The following is a 22,195-nucleotide window of genomic DNA, read 5'->3' on the forward strand; positions in this document are numbered from 1 at the left end:
TCTTGCTGTATTTCTTAAGGGTCAGCCTCTTGTCAATTACACAATAGGTGCATGTGTCATTAATACTAAAGCTGATAAGATGAAGGAAGTAGTTTCATCATTTTTTAATCACTGACCTCAGGTCAAGATGATGTGCTCCTCCCTCTATAATATAAGCAACCACAGAAGGGGTCATATTTTTGAGTATCTGTTTCAAGGAGGAGAAAACAGTTAGTTTCCACCACCTTTGTTCTGCACTGTTTTCAGTATAGTCAGATACTTACACCACCATTTGCCCATGGATCCAAGTCACCATTAGAAAATATTATATTGCTTGCTGCTTTAAAATCTGCAATAATAGTATATTTATAGTTAGATACTATTCCTCCCACTCAAAGTTGTAAGGCTGATTTTTTAAAAAGTTACCTTCTCCCCAGTACTGGATTTTTAACCATTCTGTATTGGGATATACACCCCATTTACTGTGACAATAACTCCTCCTCATTCCTTCAGTAAAGGGAAGTACTGGGAACATATCGGTCTCATTGTTGGTTTCATACAGTAGGTTTACCTCTGTGCAAACCTAAAAATAAAATTAGAATAAACCATTGCTGATCAGAATTGCTAAAGAGTAGTGTAATAAAATTAAAGATTAAAATAGGTAGAAACATTTTTATTCTGAAGTTAATTCTGAATATTTTATATCGTTTGTACACAGAGAAGCAGATGGCTCAGGTAAAACTTAACTATTTTAAAGCTGCCTTTGTACAATGATCCATCCTGGGCAAAAGGTTCATTTCTTCCTTTTATGGAAACATTAAGCTGCCTTATATCTGAGCAAAACAAAAACAGTATTTGTATAATTGTACTATCAATCCCATTTCAGGAATTAATGACGTGGATCTCCAGAGTGCATTCCTAAATCATACTGTACATAGAATAGTACAGACCCTTCAGCTCATGATGCTGTGCTGACTTTTACATGTACTCCAAGATCAATCTAATGATTCCTTCCTGCATAGCCCTCCATATTGTTTTCATTCATGTGCATATCTAACAGAGTTAAATGTCTCCAATGTATCTGCCTCTACCACCACTCCTGGCTGCGCATCCCACACAACTGCCACTCTTTTTAAACCTATCTCTGACACTTGCCCTATACTTTCTGCTGATCACCTTTAAATTATGACCTCTCGTATTAGCCATTTCCACCCTAGGAAAAAGGTGCTGGCTGTCCATTCTATCAATGCCTTGTCTTACCACACCTCTTATTACATTAGGACCCGTCCTTTGCTCCAAAAAGAAACGCCCTAGCTGGCTCAACTTGTTTCTCATGACATACTAATCCAAGCAACATCCAGGTAAATTTTCTCTGCACCTTCTCTACAGCTTCCACTTCCTTCCTACCAGAACTGAACACAATACTCCAAGTGTGATCTAACCAGTTCTATAAAGCTAAGCACTACTTCACAGCTCTTAAATGCAGTCCTTAACTAATGAAGGCCAACTCACCATAGGCCTTCTTAACCACCCTTTCAACTTGCATAACAACTTTGAGAGATCTATAGATGTGAACCCCAAGATCCCCATGTTCCTCCACATTGCTAAGAATCCTGCCATTATTCTCCCTTCAAATTTGACATTCTGGATTGAACTCCATCTGCAACTTATCAGTCCAGCTCTGTATCCTATCAATATCCTGTTCTAACTTATGATGCTCTACACTATCCACAACATCTGCGAACTTACTAACCCACCCTTCCAATTCCTTGTCCAAGTCATTTATAAAAAGCACAAAAAGCAGGCGTCCCAGAAGAGATCCCTGTAGAAAACCAATGATCAATGACATCCAGGCAGAATACACTCCATCTATACTACCTTCTACATTCTGTGGTAAGCCAGTTTTCAATCCATGCAGCCACGTTTCACTGGATCTCCATGCCTCTTGATTTTCTAAATGAGCCTATCATGGGGAACCTTGTTGAATGCCTTACTAAAATCTATGAACATCACATCCACTGCTCTACCTTCAGTTTGTTCTGCCACTACCGCAAAGCATTCAATCAGGCTCATGAGGCACGATCTGCCCCTCAAAGCCATGCTGACTAACTTTAATTAGGCCACACATCTCAAAATGCTCATAAATTCTGTCTTCAAGAATCCTCTCCAATAGTTTGACCACCACTGACATACATCGGTAAGCTTTATAATTCCCAGGATTACCTTTTTTAAACGAATGATTAACATTTGCCAACCTCCAATCATCTGGTACTACTCCTGAGGACAGTGAGGACACAAAAATCAAAGGTGGAGCAGTTTGCCTCACTTTCTGCAATAACTTGCAATATGTCCTGTCCGGTCCCGAGGACTTGTCTATCCTAATGTTTTCAAGTTACAACACATCCTCTTTCTTAACGTCAGTATGTTCCAGCATATTAGCCTGTTCTACACTTTTCTCATTGTTCTAGGTCACCCTCACTGGTGAATACTGAAGCAGAGTATTTGTTATGGATTTCTCCAAACTCCTCTGCCTCCAGATATGTTTCCTCTTTTAGCTCTGATTTGTTCTACCCTCACTCTAGTCATCCTCCTGTTCTTCAGGAGTATAGAATGCCTTGCAATTATCCTTAATCCTTTTGCATTAAGGTAGTGTCAGTCAAAATTAAAGAAGTAGAAGTTCACCATGACAAAATTCATTGTTTGTACCTTTCCAAAATCTTCCTCCCAATCTGTTCTTCGATGTCTCTGTTCTAATGACAGTATACAGAATATTCCCAAGAGTGATTGCTCCCTTATTTATAGAAACATAGAAAACCTACAGCACAATACAGGCTCTTCAGTCCACAAAGTTGTGTTGAACATGTCCCTACCTTAGAAATTACTAGGCATACCTATAGCCCTCTATTTTTCTAAACTCCATGTACCTATCCAAAAGCCTCTTAAAAGACCCTATTGTATCCACCTCCACCGCCATTGCTGGCAGCCTATTTCACGCGCTCACCACTCTGAGTAAAAAAACTTACCCCTGACATCTCCTCTGTACCTACTCCCCAGCACCTTAAACCTATGTCCTCTTGTGGCAACTATTTCAGCCCTGGAGAAAAGCCTCTGAATATCCACACGATCAATGCCTCTCATCATCTCTATCAGGTCATCTCTCATCCTCCGTTGCTCCAAGGAGAAAAGGCCGAGTTCACTCAACCTATTCTCATAAGGCATGTTCCCCAATCCAGGCAACATCCTTGTAAATCTCCTCTGCATCCTTTCTATGGCTTCCACATCCTTTTTGTAGTGAGGCGACCAGAACTGAGCACAGTACTCCAAGTGGGGTCTGACCAGGGTCCTATATAGCTGCAACATTACCTCTCGGCTCCTAAATTCAATTCCACGATTGATGAAGGCCAATACACCGTACGCATTCTTAACCACAGAGTCAACCTGTGCAGCTGCTTTGAGGGTCCTATGGACTCGGACCCCAAGATCCCTCTGATCCTCTACTCTGCCAATTAATACTATATTCTGCCATCATATTTGACCTACTAAAATGAACTACTTCACACTTATCTGGGTTGAACTCCACCTGCCACTTCTCAGCCCAGTTTTGCATCCTCTGTAATCAATGTCCCTCTGTAACTTCTGACAGCCCTCCACACTATCCAAAACACCTCCAACCTTTGTGTCATCACAAACTTACTAACCCATCTCCCCACTTCCTCATCCAGGTCATTTATAAAAATCACAAAGAGTAAGGGTCCCAGAACAGATCCCTGAGGCACTCCACTGGTGACCGACCTCCATGCAGAATATGACCCATCTACAACCAGTTCTGGATCCACAAAGCAATGTCCCCTTGGATCCCATCCCTCCATACTTTCTCAATAAGCCTTGCATGGGATACCTTATCAAATGGCTTGCTGAAATCCATATACACTACATCTACTACTCTTCCTTCATCAATATGTTTAGTCACATCCTTAAAAAATTCAATCAGGCTGGTAAGGCACGACCTGCCCTTGACAAAGCCATGCTGACTATTCCTAATCATATTATACCTCTCCAAATGTTAGGAAATCCTGCCTCTCAGGATCTTCTCCATCAACTTACCAACTACTGAGGTAAGACTGATTGGTCTGTAATTTCCGGGGCTATCTCTTCTCCCTTTTTTGAATAAAGGAACAACATTCGCAACCCTCCAATCCTCCGGAACCTTTCCCGACCCCATTGATGATGCAAAGATCATCACCAGAGTCTCAGCAATCTCCTCCCTCACCTCCCACAGTAGCCTGATATATTTATGACTTCCACCCACACTGACTCAGTAGACAATCCCTCGTTCTACAGCTGTGATACTATCCGTGATTAGCCATACCACTCCCTCACCTCTTTTACCTCTCTCCCTGATCCTTTTGAAACTTCAAAACATCCAGCTGCCAATCTTCCCCTCTGACAGCCAAGTCTGTAATGGCCACAGTGTTGTAGTTCCATGTACTGTTCCATTTTCCAAGTTCATCACCCTTGTTCCTAATACTTGTTCCATTATAACAGACCCATTTCAACCCATCCAAATGACTGCAATTATGCCCTAACCTCTGCCCATCCTTCAGTCTGTATGTACATTTCATCTACTTGCATACCAACTGCTCTCCTCTGGCCTACCACTCTGGTTAACCTCCCCAAAACCTCTAGCAAACCTTCCTGCAAGGCTATTGGTACCCTTTGAGTTCAGGTGCAGCCTGTCCCTCTTGTCCAGGTCATAACTTCCCCAGAAGAGATGCCAATGATCCACAAATCTCAAACCTAGTCCCCATGCCAATTTTTCAGCCATGCATTTGTCTGCCATATCATGCTCTTCACTGGCACAGGTAGCAATCCAGAAATTACAATCCTTGAGTTTTGCTTTTCAGCTTCCTACATTGATCCTTATATTCACTCTTCAAGGCCTCATCCCTTTTCCTACATATGTCATTGGTATAGATATTCACCATGAGTTCTGGCTGCTCACCTTTCCCTTTTAGAATGCTGTGAACCTGATCTGAGATGTCCCTAACCCTGGAGGCAACTTACCATCCAAGAGTCATTTCCACATCCACAGAATCTCCTATTTGTTCACCTAACTACTGAGTCTACTAGCACTACTACTCTTCTTCCCCTCCCCTTCTGAGCCATAAAGCCAGACTCAGTGTCAGAGACCCAGTTGCTGCAGCTTTCCCCTGGTAGGTCACCCTCCCCCCCAATCGACCCAACAATACCCAATGCAAAATGGTTTGCAAATTGGTGGTTCCCTATATCCGATGTGCAATTTCTGTCAACTTCTTTGGAAACACAGATTATAAAACATCTCAGCTGTTTTCCTTTTTCCTCAATCAAGAATTCTCTCTAAGCCAATGCCACAATAATAGCAATGTTACACAAGTTGCAAGCCAGCAGCTGTGAAGGAGCATCTACTTAGACAAGCATTCCACAGGATGGTTAAGGACAAGGGCATGTGGTGCAATAAAGGCACTCACTGTACAGCACACATTTGGATTGTTACAATTACATCTGCCATCTCACTAGTACTTTAGTGCAATGTGTGATATCAAATTGATTAACAAAAGCTTTGTGGTAGATTTCATGTGTACATGGAACAGTTCAGTACCTGGAAATCCCATGCTTGACTTGCAGAGCCCAAGCCACAACCTGTCGGATCAGCACAATGTTGATATTCAGTGTAGATATCAAAGCATTTTTTTGTCCCCGTCGAGTTATAAAACATATCTGTTAGAGTGTAATGAAAATACAAATTAACTACTAGTCAAATGAGTTGTTAGCATTGCAAACAAAATTTGTGAGTTTGTTGAGAATAGACTTCTGAGAAAACAAATAAGCTGTTTGAATACATGTACAAATGGCAGGTTAAAAATCACATTTTGGTAGAAAGAATGAGGCAATATTAACTAAAGGGCTCAGACATGGAGACTTGCAGGTATGCATGATTATTGAAAGTGGCAAAGCAGATTGAGGAAGTAGATAAATTCATCAAACAAGATCCTACCATATGTATAAACTGAAACATTGCGCAAGAGTAAGCGCGTCATGATGCTTCAGTTTTTGTTTTAGTCCTTTGGAAATTAACCTTTGGAAAAGTTAAAAGACACGTTTTCTACTTCAAGCCCCATGATGATGAAGAAAAATAAAATCAAAAGCTCGGCAAGCAGCTGGCACAACTTGATTTCTACTGCTTATAAATAGAATTTTAAAATGGAAATAAAATAAATAGGGTAAATCCATAGTATTGACAGAAATCCAAACAACTACGTTTGGGGAAAATTTGCATTCAACCTGACAATATTTCAATCAGTAAATTCTACTTACAGCAACTATTAATTTAATATGATCCAAATCTTCATCCATAAGCAAAGCCAAAATATTTTGACAAATAAAATTACCTTTGGAATGTTGAATACATTGTTTTAGTCACACTATGACGTTGGGTATCTAAACACTAATTGCATTTTGTCTGTGAACAAGTTCAGGCAAGTACTGCCGACAATTTAAATACTTCACAAAGATAAAACACTAAGAGGAGCCAAGCTGCAATAAACCATTGTGATCTGTATTCTAAACAGTTCAGTTTAACTAAATGTTGAATCAATGTAGCAGAGACAAGCCAATGATAGTCAATGTTAATAAGCAGGATTTCTGGGAGTTGGTGATTATTGGACATAAAAAAACAAGTATTTGAATAATGCAATATGTTTACTCATGAAACAACTCCAAGAAGCAACCAATATCAGCAACAAGGAATCTAATGGTTACAGAGCTTCAAGAGCCAGCAGTTGGACTGTGAATTAGTCAAACATGTGAATTAACATACCAATGCAACAGATAACCTGAACATCACTATTTATCCCTTGAAGCATCTCAGAAGTATCTGATGAATTTCACTTACAACTGACACTATCATGACTATTATCAGAAATTCTTCAGTTACTGAAGTTCATGGTCACTATAAATGTCCCACCTTTAAAATATGGGACTAAATATATTAGTAGATTTAGCATGATTTTTTTCTATTTTTATTTATTGAGATACAGTATGGAATAGGCTCTTTGAGCCACACCACCCAGCACCCCTCAGTCTAAGCCTAGCCTAATCATGGAACAATTTACAATGACCAATTAACCTACTAACCGGTACGCCTTTGGACCATGGGAGGAAACCGGAGCACCCAAAGGAAACCCACGTGGTCACAGGGAGATCATACAAAACTCCTCACTGACGATGGCAAGAATCAAGCAGGAAAGTCAGAATAAGTAGTAAAAGAACTGTGCAGAAGTACCGTATATTCTACCTTAGAAAAAATGTCTAACAGTTTCCAAAATTCATGATTCAGTTACCTATCCTTGCAAGTTACTTGAGGGGCTCTTCCATTTGTGGGTAAGGAACATTTTGTGTGACATTACGCTGGAGACTAAAGCAGTCACCTTCCTCGTACACAACTTTATTCTAGCATCTGTGAGTAGTTATCGTTAGAAAGTCGACATGACAATACTATCAAGTTAATTTATGTCACTGCAAGAAGGCTGAAACGCGTGTTGGATTTCATTTACTCAAACAGATTAGATCCTCCTTTAGAAATAATTGAAGATATATTAAAGGCAGCAGAGGTTTGGTGGTCTGGTATGCAATTAAATTATGTTTCAGGTTTCTTGAGGAACATCTCAATCAGGAAAATTCCTTGGATATTTTCAAAATAAGTCAAAATTTGGACTAATGTTAAAAACAAAATTTTGTTTCTAATTCATTTGTTTATTGCGATACAGCGCAGAATAGGCTCTTCTGGTCCTTATCAAAACAATTTTTTTAAACTCTTATTTTGCTATCTGGGACAAAACCACAAATATATATTAGAAAATCATCAGAACCTTGTGGAGCTGGATAAAACAGCAATGCAAAGTTCTAGAGAATGATGAAATGCAAGAACAGAGTGAAATGGAACTATTCAACTGTGCATCAAAATGCTGGAGAAACTCAGCAAGCCAGGTAGCAGCTATGGAAAAAAAAAGTACAGTCGACATTTTGGGCCGAGACCCTTCAGGACTGGAGAAAAAAATGATGAGGCGTAGATTTAATAGTGGGGACGGGAGAGAGAAACACAAGGTAATAGGTGAAACGGGGAGGGAGAGGGATGAAGTAAAAGAGCTGGGAAGTTCATTGGTGAAAGAGATACAGGGCTAGATAAAGAGAGAACAGAAGGCCATGGAAGAAAGAAAAGGGGGTAGGAGCAGAGAGGCACGATGATAGACAATAGACAATAAGTGCAGAAGTAGACCATTTGGCCCTTCGAGCCTGCACCGCCATTTTGAGATCATGGCTGATCAATTACTATCAATACCCGGTTCCTGCCTTGTCCCCATATCCCTTGATTCCCCTATCCATAAGATACCATCTCGCTCCTTCTTGAAAGCATCCAGAGAATTGGCCTCTACTACCTTCTGAGGCAGTGCATTCCAGACCCCCACAACTCTCTGGGAGAAGTTTTTCCTTAACTCTGTCCTAAATGACCTACCCCTTATTCTCAAACCATGCCTTTTGGTACTGGACTCTCCCAGCATCTGGAACAAATTTCCTGCCTCTATCTTGTCCAATCCCTTAATAATCTTATATGTTTCAATCAGATCCCCTCTCAATCTCCTTAATTCCAGCGTGTACAAGCCCAGTCTCTCTAACCTCTCTGCGTAAGACAATCCAGACATCCCAGGAATTAACCTCGTGAATCTACGCTGCACTTCCTCTACAGCCAGGATGTCCTTCCTTAACCCTGGACACCAAAACTGTACACAATACTCCAGGTGTGGTCTCACCAGGGCTCTGTACAAATGCAAAAGGATTTCCTTGCTCTTGTACTCAATTCCCTTTGTAATAAAGGCCAACATTCCATTAGCCTTCTTCACTGCCTGCTGCACTTGCTCATTCACCTTCAGTGACTGATGAACAAGGACTCCAAGATCTCTTTGTATTTCTCCCTTACCCAACTCTACACCGTTCAGATAATAATCCGCCTTCCAGTTCTTACTCTCAAACTGGATAACCTCACACTTATTCACATTAAAACGCCATCTGCCAAGTATCTGCCCACTCACCCAGCCTATCCAAGTCACCCTGAATTCTCCTAACATCCTCATCACATGTCACACTGCCACCCAGCTTAATATCATCAGCAAATTTGCTGATGTTATTTTCTATGCCTTCATCCAAATCATTAACGTAAATGGTAAACAGCTGTGGTCCCAATACCGAGCCCTGTGGCACCCCACTAGTCACCACCTGCCATTCCGAGAAACACCCATTCACCGCTACCCTTTGCTTTCTATCTGCCAACCAGTTTTCTATCCATGTCAATGTCTTCCCCCCGATGCCCTGAGCTTTGATTTTACCCACCAATCTTCTAAGTGGGACCTTATCAAATGCCTTCTGAAAATCGAGGTACACTACATCCACTGGATCTCCCCCGTCTAACTTCCTGGTTACATCCTCGAAAAACAGATTAGTCAAGCATGATTTACCCTTGGTAAATCCATGCTGGCTCAGCCCAATCCCATCACTGCTATCTAGATATGCCACTATTTCATCCTTAATAATGGACTATACCATCTTTCCCACCACCGATGTCAGGCTGACAGGTCGATAGTTCTCTGTTTTCTCCCTCCCTCCTTTCTTAAAAAGTGGGATAACATTAGCCATTCTCCAATCCTCAGGGACTGATCCTGAATCTAAGGAACATTGGAAAATGATTACCAATGCATCCGCAATTTCCAGGGCCACCTCCTTTGGTACCCTAGGGTGCAGACCATCTGGACCTGGGGATTTGTCAGCCTTCAGTCTCATCAGTTTTCTCGTCACCGTTTCCTTCCGAATGTCAATCTGTTTCATTTCCTCTGTTACCCTATGTCCTTGGCCCATCCATACATCTGGGAGATTGCTTGTGTCTTCCTTAGTGAAAACAGATCTAAACTACTCATTAAATTCTTCTGCCAGTTCTCTGTTTCCCATAACAATTTCACCCAATTCATTCTTCTTTCTTTTTCAATCTCTTTATTAGTATTAATAATATTATGAACAAAATACAATTGATATATTAATAAAGGGATTACAAACATACAAATTCCCATTACACATGAAAGAATACATAAGCAATGATTACAATATAAATGAGTTTTCCCAAAACATGAACCATACAGTATATGTATGAACAAGGTAAATCTAGGTATTTAAATGATATAAAAAAAACAGAAAAAAGAAAAAAAATGTTTGCAAAATTGACTAAACTACTAATCTAATAGCTAATGAAGAAGAAAAAAGAAGCAAAAAAAGAAAAAAAAGAAAAACTAGAAAAAGAAAAAAAAAGGGCTGTTTATAATATCTCACAAGAATACATAATCATCAGTGTCGTCAACTCCGATCCTCTCAACATTAATAAGATTAAAGCTGGAAAATCCAATAAGCTTGGAACAGGGTCATATTACATCATATGAAAATATTGAATAAATGGTCTCCATATCTTTTCAAATTTGATAGAAGTATCGAATACACCACTTCTAATTTTTTCTAAATTTAAACATAACATAGTTTGAGAAAGCCAATGAAATACAGTGGGAGGATTAATTTCCTTCCAATTCAACAAAATAGATCTTCTAGCCATCAAAGTGAGAAATGCAATCATTCGACAGGCGGAAGAAGATAAATGAAGTGAGTCCATCATTGGTAAACCAAAAATTGCGGTAATAGGATGGGGTTGTAAATCGATGTTCAATACCGCAGAGATAATATCAAAAATATCTTTCCAATATTTTTTCAAAAGCGGACATGACCAAAACATATGAGTTAAAGACGCGATTTCAAATTGACATCTATCACAAATAGGGTTTATATAAGAATAAAAATGAGCTAATTTATCCTTGGACATATGGGCCCTATGTACGACCTTAAATTGTATTAATGAATGTTTGGCACATATAGATGATGTATTAACTAATTGAAGAATTCTATCCCAATTCTCAATAGGAATAATAAGATTAAGTTCTCTTTCCCAATCATTTTTTGTCTTATAAAGGGGCTCTGAACTTATCTTCATAATTATATTATAAAGTTTTGATATAAGCCCTTTTTGAAAAGGTTTTAATTCAAACAAACTCTCCAAAATATCTGAAGACACAAAATTTGGAAACATAGGAAGTACCGTACTTAAAAAATGCCTAACCTGTAAATATCTAAAAAAATGAAATCTAGGCAAATTATATTTATTACATAATTGCTCAAAAGACATAAAATAATTGTCCGAAAATAAATCAGAAAATCTTAGTAATCCCTTAGTTTTCCAAGCCAAAAAAGCTTGATCTATAATTGAAGGGTGGAAAAAGCAATTAGATACAATAGGAATATTTAAAACGAATTGAGTCAACCCGAAAAATTTCCGAAATTGAAACCATATACGGAAGGTATATTTAACTATCGGGTTGGCAATTCGTTTCGGCAATTTAGAAAAAGCAAAAGGGAGAGAAGTCCCTAAAATAGAACCCAGAGCATAACCTGGTACCGATTTAATTTCCAAACTCACCCAATGAGGGCCAAAAGAACCATCCCAGTCTTGCAACCAACATAACAAATATCTAATATTAACTGCCCAATAATAAAATCTGAAATTAGGTAATGCCAACCCACCTTCCTTCTTTGTCGTCTGTAAGTATATTTTACCTAACCTGGGATTTTTATTCTGCCATATATATGAGGAAATTTTTGAATCAACATTAGTAAAAAAAGATTTCGGAATAAAAGTTGGTACCGCTTGAAAAATATATAAAAACTTAGGTAAAATAACCATCTTAATAGCATTAATCCTACCTATCAGAGATAAAGATAATGGTGACCACTTAGTAAACAAGCCTTTAATATGATCAATTAAGGGTAAAAAAATTAAACTAAATAATTCTTTGTTTTTTTGTGATTTTAATCACTAAGTAAATAAAAGAGTCATTAACTAATTTAAAAGGTAAATTTTTGAGTTCAGCGGGAGACGCTCATGGAGTGAGTACTGTTTCAGATCCGCTCCATAACCTTTACTTTTTCTAACCTCTGATCACCCTTAATCAACTTATTGTTACCTACACCAAAAGATTTTTGCTACTTTCTCGGGCTTATCGTTAAGATTTTATTGTGAATTTTGGAAGATATGCAAACAGAAATGGCTCTTAGATCCAAAGGACGAGAACCGGAGCGAAACCCGAACGGTAATGGAAAGAAGCTAGCTCAACCGCAACGCACTGAGTTAACTTATGAACTGCTTATGGAGGTTTTGGATAAAAAATTTGAGGAACAACATCAGGCTTTTCAACGAGATATAAAGGCTTTTCAAGATTATATGGTTAAGACGGATTCAGTAATTAACCAGCAGCAAGCGCTTATCGCGTCTCTGCAACATGAAGCGCGGAAACGAGATTTGACAATTGAAAAATTGCAACAGGATTTAATTTCGACCATTAAACTGGTGGAGACACTTAAAGCCAAGAGTGTCGATTTGGAGAATCGGTCCAGAAGACAGAACCTACGCATACTTGGTCTCCCAGACGGCATAGAAAAAGGCGATCCTTCGAAATACTTTGCTCAATTTCTAAAAGATGCGTTTCTGTCGGTTTTTCCAGAAAACCCCCCGGTACTTGACCGTGCACATAGAATTTGGAGTCGTTCACCGACGGTTTCAGATAAGCCCCCGGTGGTAATCATCCGATTTCATTACGTACACGACAAAGAACAACTCATTCGTGAAGCTCGAAGGGCTGGGATGATTAAATTTCATGATTATTGCTTTCATTTGGTGGAAGATTTTAGCCCAGAAGTTATGAAGAAAAGGCTGCTTTTTAAACCTCTGATGTCTGAATGTTATGAGAAAAATCTAAAACCTGCGCACTTATACCCGGCGAAGCTCAGGATTTCCCCCCCGAATGCTCCGCGTAAAGTATTTCTGTCTACCTTCGAAGCGAAAAAGTATTTGGAGGAGAACTTCCCTACTGATACAGTTACTACTCTCCATTAAATGAGTGATTCTGATCGTGAAAGATGGTTTTCGATTCCTTAAACCAGGGTTAGTCTCTGGTTATTGGTGTAGGTTTATCCTATACTTCATATTTAAGTTAAAGTGTGTTTTTGTTATATTAATCGCTTTGTCTTATACACTTTAACTACTATACTATATTTTTGTCTATTATTTTTGTTCCCTTGAAGGTATATTTTTAACCTTTCGAAGTGAATTTTTTGTTTAATATCAAGAAAATGGTTTTTTGCAAAGTATTGGTTTTGTTTAAGATGGCGTTATTGTTTCTTTTTTTTCGTCTTCTTCCTATAATGCATCGCTTATCATAGTTTAAATACTTCTTGATTTGTTTGGGTTATAACCCGATTTATAAACTTTTAGTGATTATACTCCTTTTTTCTTTACAACTCAGCATATTAAGAAGCGTAGTTTTTAGTACTGCGATCATAATTCTTAAAGTTCGGGTGGTTTTTTTTAATATATCCTTTAAACACGGAGTGGTCTGCCGCTGATATGGGGGTAGAGTTAGTCTCAATTCTTCTTTTTTCTAGCCATATTTTGGCTTTTTTTCTTTTTCATGTGGGGGTGGGGGTTGGTCTGTTTTCCTTTTTAATTTTTCTCTTATCAATTTGTTTTAGTTTTTTTACTTGGGCTGTTCTTGAACTACAAATATGTCTACGATGTCGTCACTTCCGGGTCCGCTCTTTATTTTTGTTCCTCTTCCGGGTGCATGAGTTTATAACATGGTTAACCCTTTATATACCAAAGGGATGACTTTAGAAACATGGCTCAAACCATTAACTTTGTGTCTTGGAATACTAATGGATTAAACCATCCGATTAAACGAAAGAAGATTTTCAAAGTATTCCAAAGACTTAATGCTCATATCATTTTTGTACAAGAAACTCATGTGAGGAAGGAGGACAAATATCACTTTTTTAGGTCTTGGCGGGGTCAACAGTATCATTCGAATTCGAATGCCAAAGTTAAGGGAGTTTCAATTTTTATTGACTCCTCTATTGCATTTGTTCAACATGATATCCTTTCGGATCCGAATGGTAGATTTTTGTTAATTACGGGTTTACTCGGTAATAAAAAGGTTGCTATGGTTAATGTTTATGCTCCAAATGTGGATTGTCCTGATTTCTTTAAGTCCTTATTTACTTCTTTACCTAATTTAAATGAATATAAGTTAATAATGGGTGGTGACTTTAATTGTTGTCTAATTCCTTTGATGGACAAATCTACACCTATTCAGACTCTACCCAATAAGTCGGCCACTTGTATTAACTCCTTTTTGACTGATAATGGAGTTTTTGATATTTGGAGATTTCGTCATCCTAATGACAAAGAGTTTTCTTTTTTCTCACATGTTTATCACTCCTATTCGAGAATTGATTATTTTTTTATTGATTCTTGTTTTATTCCATCGGTAATTGGTTGTAATTATGATATTATAGCTATTTCCGACCATGCTCCATTAAAACTTTCTATTAATTTTATGGATTCAGCTTTAAGTGCTAGACAATGGCGATTTGACTCTACCTTATTGCAAGAGCCGGACTTTATTAAATTTATGAAGGAACAGATCGATTTCTTCTTTTCAACTAATTCCACGGAGGATATCTCTTGCGGAATACTTTGGGACACTTTTAAAGCGTATATACGTGGACAGATTATCTCTTATTCTGCTGGTCTGAGAAAACGCATTAAGAAGGAAACTCTTTTGTTGGTTGATAAAATTAAAGAGATTGACAAGAAATATTTGACTACTCCTAGCAAGGAGCTTTACAAACAAAGGGTTGAACTTCAAATGGAACATAGTTTATTACTCACATCTCCGATTGAAAATCAATTAATGAAAACCAGATCTGATTTTTATATACATAGTGATAAATCGGGAAAACTGTTAGCTAGTCAGCTGAAGAATGTTTCAGTTAAACGTCAAATCACTATGGTTCGTCAGCAGAACGGGGATTTGACAGTTAACCATGATGAGATAAATAAGTCTTTTCAAGACTTTTATACCTCCCTGTATCAATCTGAATTCCCTCAGGATCATAATACCATGTGTGATTTTCTTGGGAAATTGAATTTTCCAAAACTATCATCTGATGATCTTTCAGTAATAGATACTCCGTTTACAGATGCGGAAATTAAAGGGGTCATTTCCTCAATGAATTCTGGGAAAGCACCAGGTCCAGATGGGTACACAGTAGAATTTTTAAAATGTTTTTCTGCTACTCTATCTCCTTGGCTATGCAAGGTTTTTGAAGAAGCAATTAGATTGGGGAATTTGCCTCAATCTTTTTATAGAGATTCCATTTCCTTAATACTGAAGAAAGATAAAGACCCTACTGATTGTGCATCTTATAGACCAATATCTTTATTGAATGTGGATTCTAAGATTTTTTCCAAGTTACTGGCTTCCAGGCTGGAGAAGGTATTACCCCAAATTATTTCGGAAGACCAAACCGGTTTTATTAAAAATCGCTATTCTTTTTTCAATGTTAGGAGATTATTGAATATTGTTTATACTCCTTCACACAATACTTCAGAATGTGTTATTTCATTAGATGCAGAGAAAGCATTTGATAGAGTTGAATGGCCTTACTTATTTTATGTGCTGGAGAAGTTTAATTTCAGTCCGACCTTTATTTCTTGGATTAAACTGATATATCAAACTCCAGTAGCCTCGGTGTTTACTAATAATCAAAGATCTCCATCTTTTCGTTTATTTCGGGGCACTAGACAAGGTTGTCCTCTTAGTCCATTACTATTTAACATCGCTTTAGAACCTTTGGCAATTGCCATCAGAGAATCACAGGATATTTTGGGTATTAATCGTGGAACAGATATTCATAAGGTATCTTTATACGCAGATGATTTATTATTATTCATCTCTAACCCTGAGAAATCTATTCCAGCAGTCTTATCATTGTTGGCTCAATTTAGTGAGTTTTCTGGGTATAAGTTAAATCTTAATAAGAGTGAATTGTTTCCTTTGAATAGACAGGTCCCAAACTATGGTATTTTACCATTTAAATTAGTTAAAGACTCTTTTACTTACTTAGGGATTAAAATTACAAAAAACCATAAAGAATTATTTAGGTTTAATTTTCTACCCTTAATTGATCAGATTAAAGGCTTGTTTACTAAGTGGTCACCATTATCTTTGTCTCTGATAGGTAGGATTAATGCTATTAAGATGGTTATTTTACCTAAATTTTTATATATTTTTCAAGCGGTACCAATTTTTATTCCGAAATCCTTTTTTACTAATGTTGATTCAAAAATTTCCTCATATATATGGCAGAATAAAAATCCCAGGTTAGGTAAAATATACTTACAGAAGACAAGGAAGGATGGTGGGTTGGCATTACCCAATTTTAGATTTTACTATTGGGCAGTTAATATTAGATATTTGATATGTTGGTTGAAAGAATGGGATGGTCCTTTTGGCCCTCATTGGGTGAGTTTGGAAACTAAATCGGTATCTGCTTATGCTCTGGGTTCTATTTTAGGGACATCTCTCCCTTTTGCTCTTTCTAAATTGCCGAATCGAATCGACAACCCGATAGTTAAATATACCTTACGTATATGGTTTCAATTTCGGAAATTTTTCGGGTTGACTCAATTCGTGTTAAATAGTCCTATTGTATCTAATTGTTTTTTCCACCCCTCAATTATAGATCAAGCTTTTTTGGCTTGGAAAACTAAGGGATTATTAAGATTTTCTGACTTATTTTTGGACAACTGTTTTATGTCTTTTGAGCAATTAGCAAATAAATATAATTTGCCTAGATTTCATTTTTTTAGATACTTACAGGTTAGGCATTTTTTAAGTACGGTACTTCCTTCATTCCCAAATTTTGTGTCTTCAGATATTTTGGAGAGTTTGTTTGAATTAAACCCTTTTCAAAAAGGGCTTATATCAAAACTTTATAATATAATTATGAAGATACGTTCAGTGCCCTTTGATAAGACCAAAAATGATTGGGAAAGATAGCTTAATCTTATTATTCCTATTGAGAATTGGGATAGAATTCTTCAATTAGTTAATACATCATCTATATGTGCCAAACATTCATTAATACAATTTAAGGTTGTGCATAGGGCCCATATGTCCAAGGATAAATTAGCTCATTTTTATTCTCATATAAACCCTATTTGTGACAGATGTCAATCAGAAATCGCATCTTTAACTCATATGTTTTGGTCATGTCCGATTTTGGAAAAATATTGGAAAGATATTTTTGATATTATTTCGGCGGTACTGAACATTGATTTACAACCCCATCCTATTACTGCAATTTTTGGTTTACCGATGATGGGCTCACTTCACTTATCTCCTTCCGCCTGTCGAATGATTGCTTTTCTCACTTTGATGGCTAGAAGATCTATTTTGTTGAATTGGAAGGAAATTAATCCTCCCACGGTATTTCATTGGCTTTCTCAAACTATGTTATGTCTAAATTTAGAAAAAATTAGAAGTGCTGTATTTGATACTTATATTAAATTTGAAAAGATATGGAGACCATTTATTCAATATTTTCATATGATGTAATGGCCCTGTGCCAGGCTTATTGGTTTTTTCAGCTTTAATCATATGTATGTTGAGAGGATCGGAGTTGACGACATTGATGTTTATGTATGCTTGTGAGATACTATGAACAGCCCTTTTTTTTCTTCTCTTTTTTTTTAGTTTTTTTTTAGTTTTTTCTTCCTTTTTTGTTTTTTTTCTTAGATATTAGATTAATAGATTAGTTAACTTTCATATATAGATTTATTTTTTTTCTCTTTTTTTATATTATATATTATGGAATATCTAGACTTACCTTGTTCATATATATACTATATGGTTTATGTTTTGGGAAAGCTTACTTATACTGTATTCATTGTTTATGTATTCCTTCATGTGTAATGGGAGTTTATATGTTTGTAATCCATTATTAATATTTTAATTGTATTTTGTTCATAATATTTTTAATACTAATAAAAAGATTAAAAGAGAGTAAAAGGTAAATTTCCATAACTTGGGACCTGTCTATTCAAAGGAAACAATTCACTCTTATTAAGATTTAACTTATACCCAGAAAACTCACTAAATTGAGCCAACAATGATAGAACTGCTGGAATAGATTTCTCAGGGTTAGAAATGAATAATAATAAATCATCTGCATAAAAAGATACCTTATGAATATCTGTCCCACGATTAATACCTGAAATATCCTGTGATTCTCTGATGGCAATTGCCAAAGGTTCTAAAGCAATGTTAAATAGTAATGGGCTAAGAGGACAACCTTGTCTAGTGCCCCGAAATAAACGAAAAAAGGGAGATCTTTGATTATTAGTAAACACCGAGGCTACTGGAGTATGATAAATCAGTTTAATCCAAGAAATGAATGTTGGACTAAAATTAAACTTCTCCAACACATAAAATAAGTAAGGCCATTCAACTCTATCAAATGCTTTCTCCGCATCTAATGAAATAACACATTCTGAAGTGCTATGTGAAGGAGTATAAACAATATTCAGTAATCTCCTAACATTGAAAAAAGAATAGCGATTTTTAATAAAACCGGTTTGATCTTCCGAAATAATTTGGGGTAATACCTTCTCCAGCCTGGAAGCCAGTAACTTGGAAAAGATCTTGGAGTCCACATTCAATAAAGATATTGGTCTATAGGATGCGCAGTCAGTAGGGTCTTTATCTTTCTTCAGTATTAAAGAAATGGAAGCTCTATAAAAAGATTGTGGCAAATTCCCCAATCTAATTGCTTCTTCAAAAACCCTGCATAACCAAGGAGAAAGAGTAGCAGAAAAACATTTAAAAAATTCTACTGTATACCCATCTGGACCTGGTGCTTTCCCAGAATTCATTGAGGAAATAACCCCTTTAATTTCTGCATCCGTAATCGGAGTATCTAATATAGAAAGATCATCGGATGATAATTTTGGAAAATTCAATTTCCCAAGAAAATCACACATGGTATTATGATCCTGAGGGAATTCAGATTGATACAGGGAGGTATAAAAATCTTGAAATGACTTATTTATCTCATCATGGTTAACTGTCAAATCCCCATTCTGCTGATGAATCTTAGTGATTTGACGTTTAACCAAAACATTCTTCAACTGACTAGCTAACAGTTTACCCGATTTATCACTATGTATATAAAAATCAGATCTGGTTTTCATTAATTGATTTTCAATCGGAGATGTAAGTAATAAACTATGTTCCATTTGAAGTTCAACCCTTTGTTTGTAAAGCTCCTTACTAGGAGTGATCGAATATTTCTTGTCAATCTCTTTAATTTTATCAACCAATAAAAGAGTTTTCTTCTTAATGCGTTTTCTCAGACCAACAGAGTAAGAGATAATCTATCCACGTATATACGCTTTAAAAGTGTCCCAAAGTGTTCCGCAAGAAATATCATCCGTGGAATTAGTTGAAAAGAAGAAATCAATCAGCTCCTTCATAAATTTAATAAAGTCTGGATCTTGCAATAAGGTAGAGTCAAATCGCCATTGTCTAACATTAGAAGCTGTATCCGTAAATTTAATAGAAAGTTTTAATGGAGCATGGTCAGAGGTAGCTATAATATCATAATTACAACCAATTACCGATGGAATAAAACAAGAGTCAATAAAAAAATAATCAATTCTCGAATAGGAATGATAAACATGTGAGAAAAAAGAAAACTCTTTGTCGTTAGGATGCCGAAATCTCCAAATATCAAAAACTCCATTATCAGTCAAAAAGGAGTTAATACAAGTGGCCGACTTATTGGGTAAAGTCTGAATAGATATAGATTTGTCCATCAAAGGATTTAAACAACAATTAAAGTCACCACCCATTATTAACTTATATTCATTTAGATTAGGTAGAGAAGTAAATAAGGACTTAAAAAAATCAGGACAATCCACATTTGGAGCATAAACATTAACCATAGCAACCTTTTTATTACAAAGTAAACCCGTAATTAACAAAAATCTACCATTCGGATCTGAAAGGATATCATGTTGAACAAATGCAATAGAGGAGTCAATAAAAATTGAAACTCCCTTAACTTTGGCATTCGAATTCGAATGATACTGTTGACCCCGCCAAGACCTAAAAAAGCGATATTTGTCCTCCTTTCTCACATGAGTTTCTTGTACAAAAATGATATGAGCATTAAGTCTTTGGAATACTTTGAAAATCTTCTTTCATTTAATCGGATGGTTTAAACCATTAGCATTCCAAGACACAAAATTAATGGTCTGAGCCATGCTTCTAAAGTCAACCCTTTGGTATAGAAAGGGTTAACCAAATTATAAACTCATGCACCCGGAAGAGGAACAAAAATAAATAGCGGACCTGGAAGTGACGACATCATAGACATATTTGTAGTTCAAAAACAGCCCAAATGAAAAAACTAAAACAAACTGGTAAAAGAAAAAGAAAATTAGAAAACAGACCATCCCCCACCCCCACAAGAAAAAGAAAAAAAGCCAAAATATGGCTAGAAAAAGGAAAAAATGAGACTAATTCTACCACCATATCAGTGGAAGACCACTCCCTATATAAAGGATATATATAAACAAGACCACCCCAACTTTAAAAATTATAATCACTATACTAAAAACCACGCTTCTTAATATACTTAGTTGTAAAAAAAAAGAATATAATCACTAAAAGCTTATAAATCGGGTTATAACCCAAAAAAATCAAGAAATATTTAAACTATGATAAGTGATGCATTATAGGAAGAAGACGAGAAAAGAAAAAATAACGCCATCTTAAACAAAACCAAGAATATTTTTCCAAAAAACCACCATCTTAATAAAAAAGAATTTACCTTCGAAAGGTTAAAAATATACCTTCGAGGGAACAAAAATATAGTATAATGGTTAAAGTGTATAAAACAGAGCGATTAATATAACGAAAACACACTTTAACTTAAATATAAAGTATAGGATAAGCCTACACCAATAACCAGAGACTAACTCTGGTTTGAGGAATCGAAAACCATCTTACACGATCAGAATCACTCATTTATTAGAGATTAATGTCTGTGGCAGTAGGGAAATTCTCCTCCAGATACTTTCTCGCTTCAGATGTAGAAAGGAAAACCTGGCGTGGAGCATTCGACAGAGAGATTCTAAGCTTCGCAGGGTATAAGAGCGCAGGTTTTAGATTTTTCTCATAACATTCAGACATCAGAGGTTTAAAAAGAAGTCTTTTCTCATAACTTCAGGACTAAAATCTTCAATGTTGAAATTTAACCATTCCAACCCGCCGAGCCACACGAATAAGTTGTTCTTGGTCGTGTACGTAATGAAACCGGACAATTACAACCAAGGGTTTAGCTGGAGCACTCGATGAACGACGCCAAATTCTATGTGCTCGGTCAAGTAACGGAGGGTTATCTGGGAAAACCGACGGGAACGCATCTTTTAAAAGTTGAGCAAAATATTTCGAAGGATCGTCTTTTTCTATGCCGTCTGGGAGACCAAGTATACGTAGGTTCTGTCTTCTGGACCGATTCTCAAAGTCGACACTCTTGGCTTTAAGTGTTTCCACCAATTTAATGGTCGAAATTAAATCCTGTTGCAATTTTTCAGTTGTCAAATCTCGTTTCCGAGCTTCTTCTTGCAGAGATGCGATAAGAACTTGCTGCTGGTTAATTACTGAATCCGTCTTAACCATATAATCTTGAAAAGCCTTTATATCTTGTTTAAAAATTTGTTGTAGTTCATCGAATTTTTTATCCAAAACCTCCATAAACAATTCGTAAGTTAATTCAGTGCGTTGCGGATGAGCTTGCTTCTTTCCATTACCGTTAGGGTTGCGCCCCGGTTCTCATCCTTTAGATCTAAGAGCCATTTCTGTTTGCATATCTTCAAAAATTCACAATAAACTCTTAACGATAAGCCCAAGAAAATAGCAAGAATCTTTTGGTGTAGGTAAAAATAAGTTGGATAAGGGTGATCAAAGGTTAAAAAAAGTAAAGGTTATGGAGCGAATCTAAAACAGTACTCACTCCATGAGCGTCTCCTGCTGACCCTCTCAATTCATTCTTCAAGGGCCCAACATTGTTCTTAACTATCTTCTTTCTCTTCACATACCTAAAAAAGCTTTTGCTATCTTCCTTTATATTC

At 36.7% G+C, this 22,195-nt stretch overlaps 1 protein-coding gene across 1 annotated transcript in view; it reads right to left on the bottom strand.

Moving 5' to 3' along the window:
- dpp7 (dipeptidyl-peptidase 7) overlaps positions 1-22,195 on the bottom strand; it is a 63,543-nt gene that overhangs the window by 320 nt on the left and 41,028 nt on the right. The window contains exons 8-11 of the mRNA XM_073050283.1: positions 5,618-5,736; positions 406-562; positions 264-328; positions 117-187 (exon numbers count right to left, since the gene is read on the bottom strand). Of these exons, the coding sequence (XP_072906384.1) occupies positions 117-187; positions 264-328; positions 406-562; positions 5,618-5,736 (412 nt within the window). The remainder of the gene's footprint in view (positions 1-116; positions 188-263; positions 329-405; positions 563-5,617; positions 5,737-22,195) is intronic.

Source organism: Hemitrygon akajei, chromosome 7 (genome assembly GCF_048418815.1).
Source record: "Hemitrygon akajei chromosome 7, sHemAka1.3, whole genome shotgun sequence".
NCBI lineage: Eukaryota > Metazoa > Chordata > Chondrichthyes > Myliobatiformes > Dasyatidae > Hemitrygon > Hemitrygon akajei.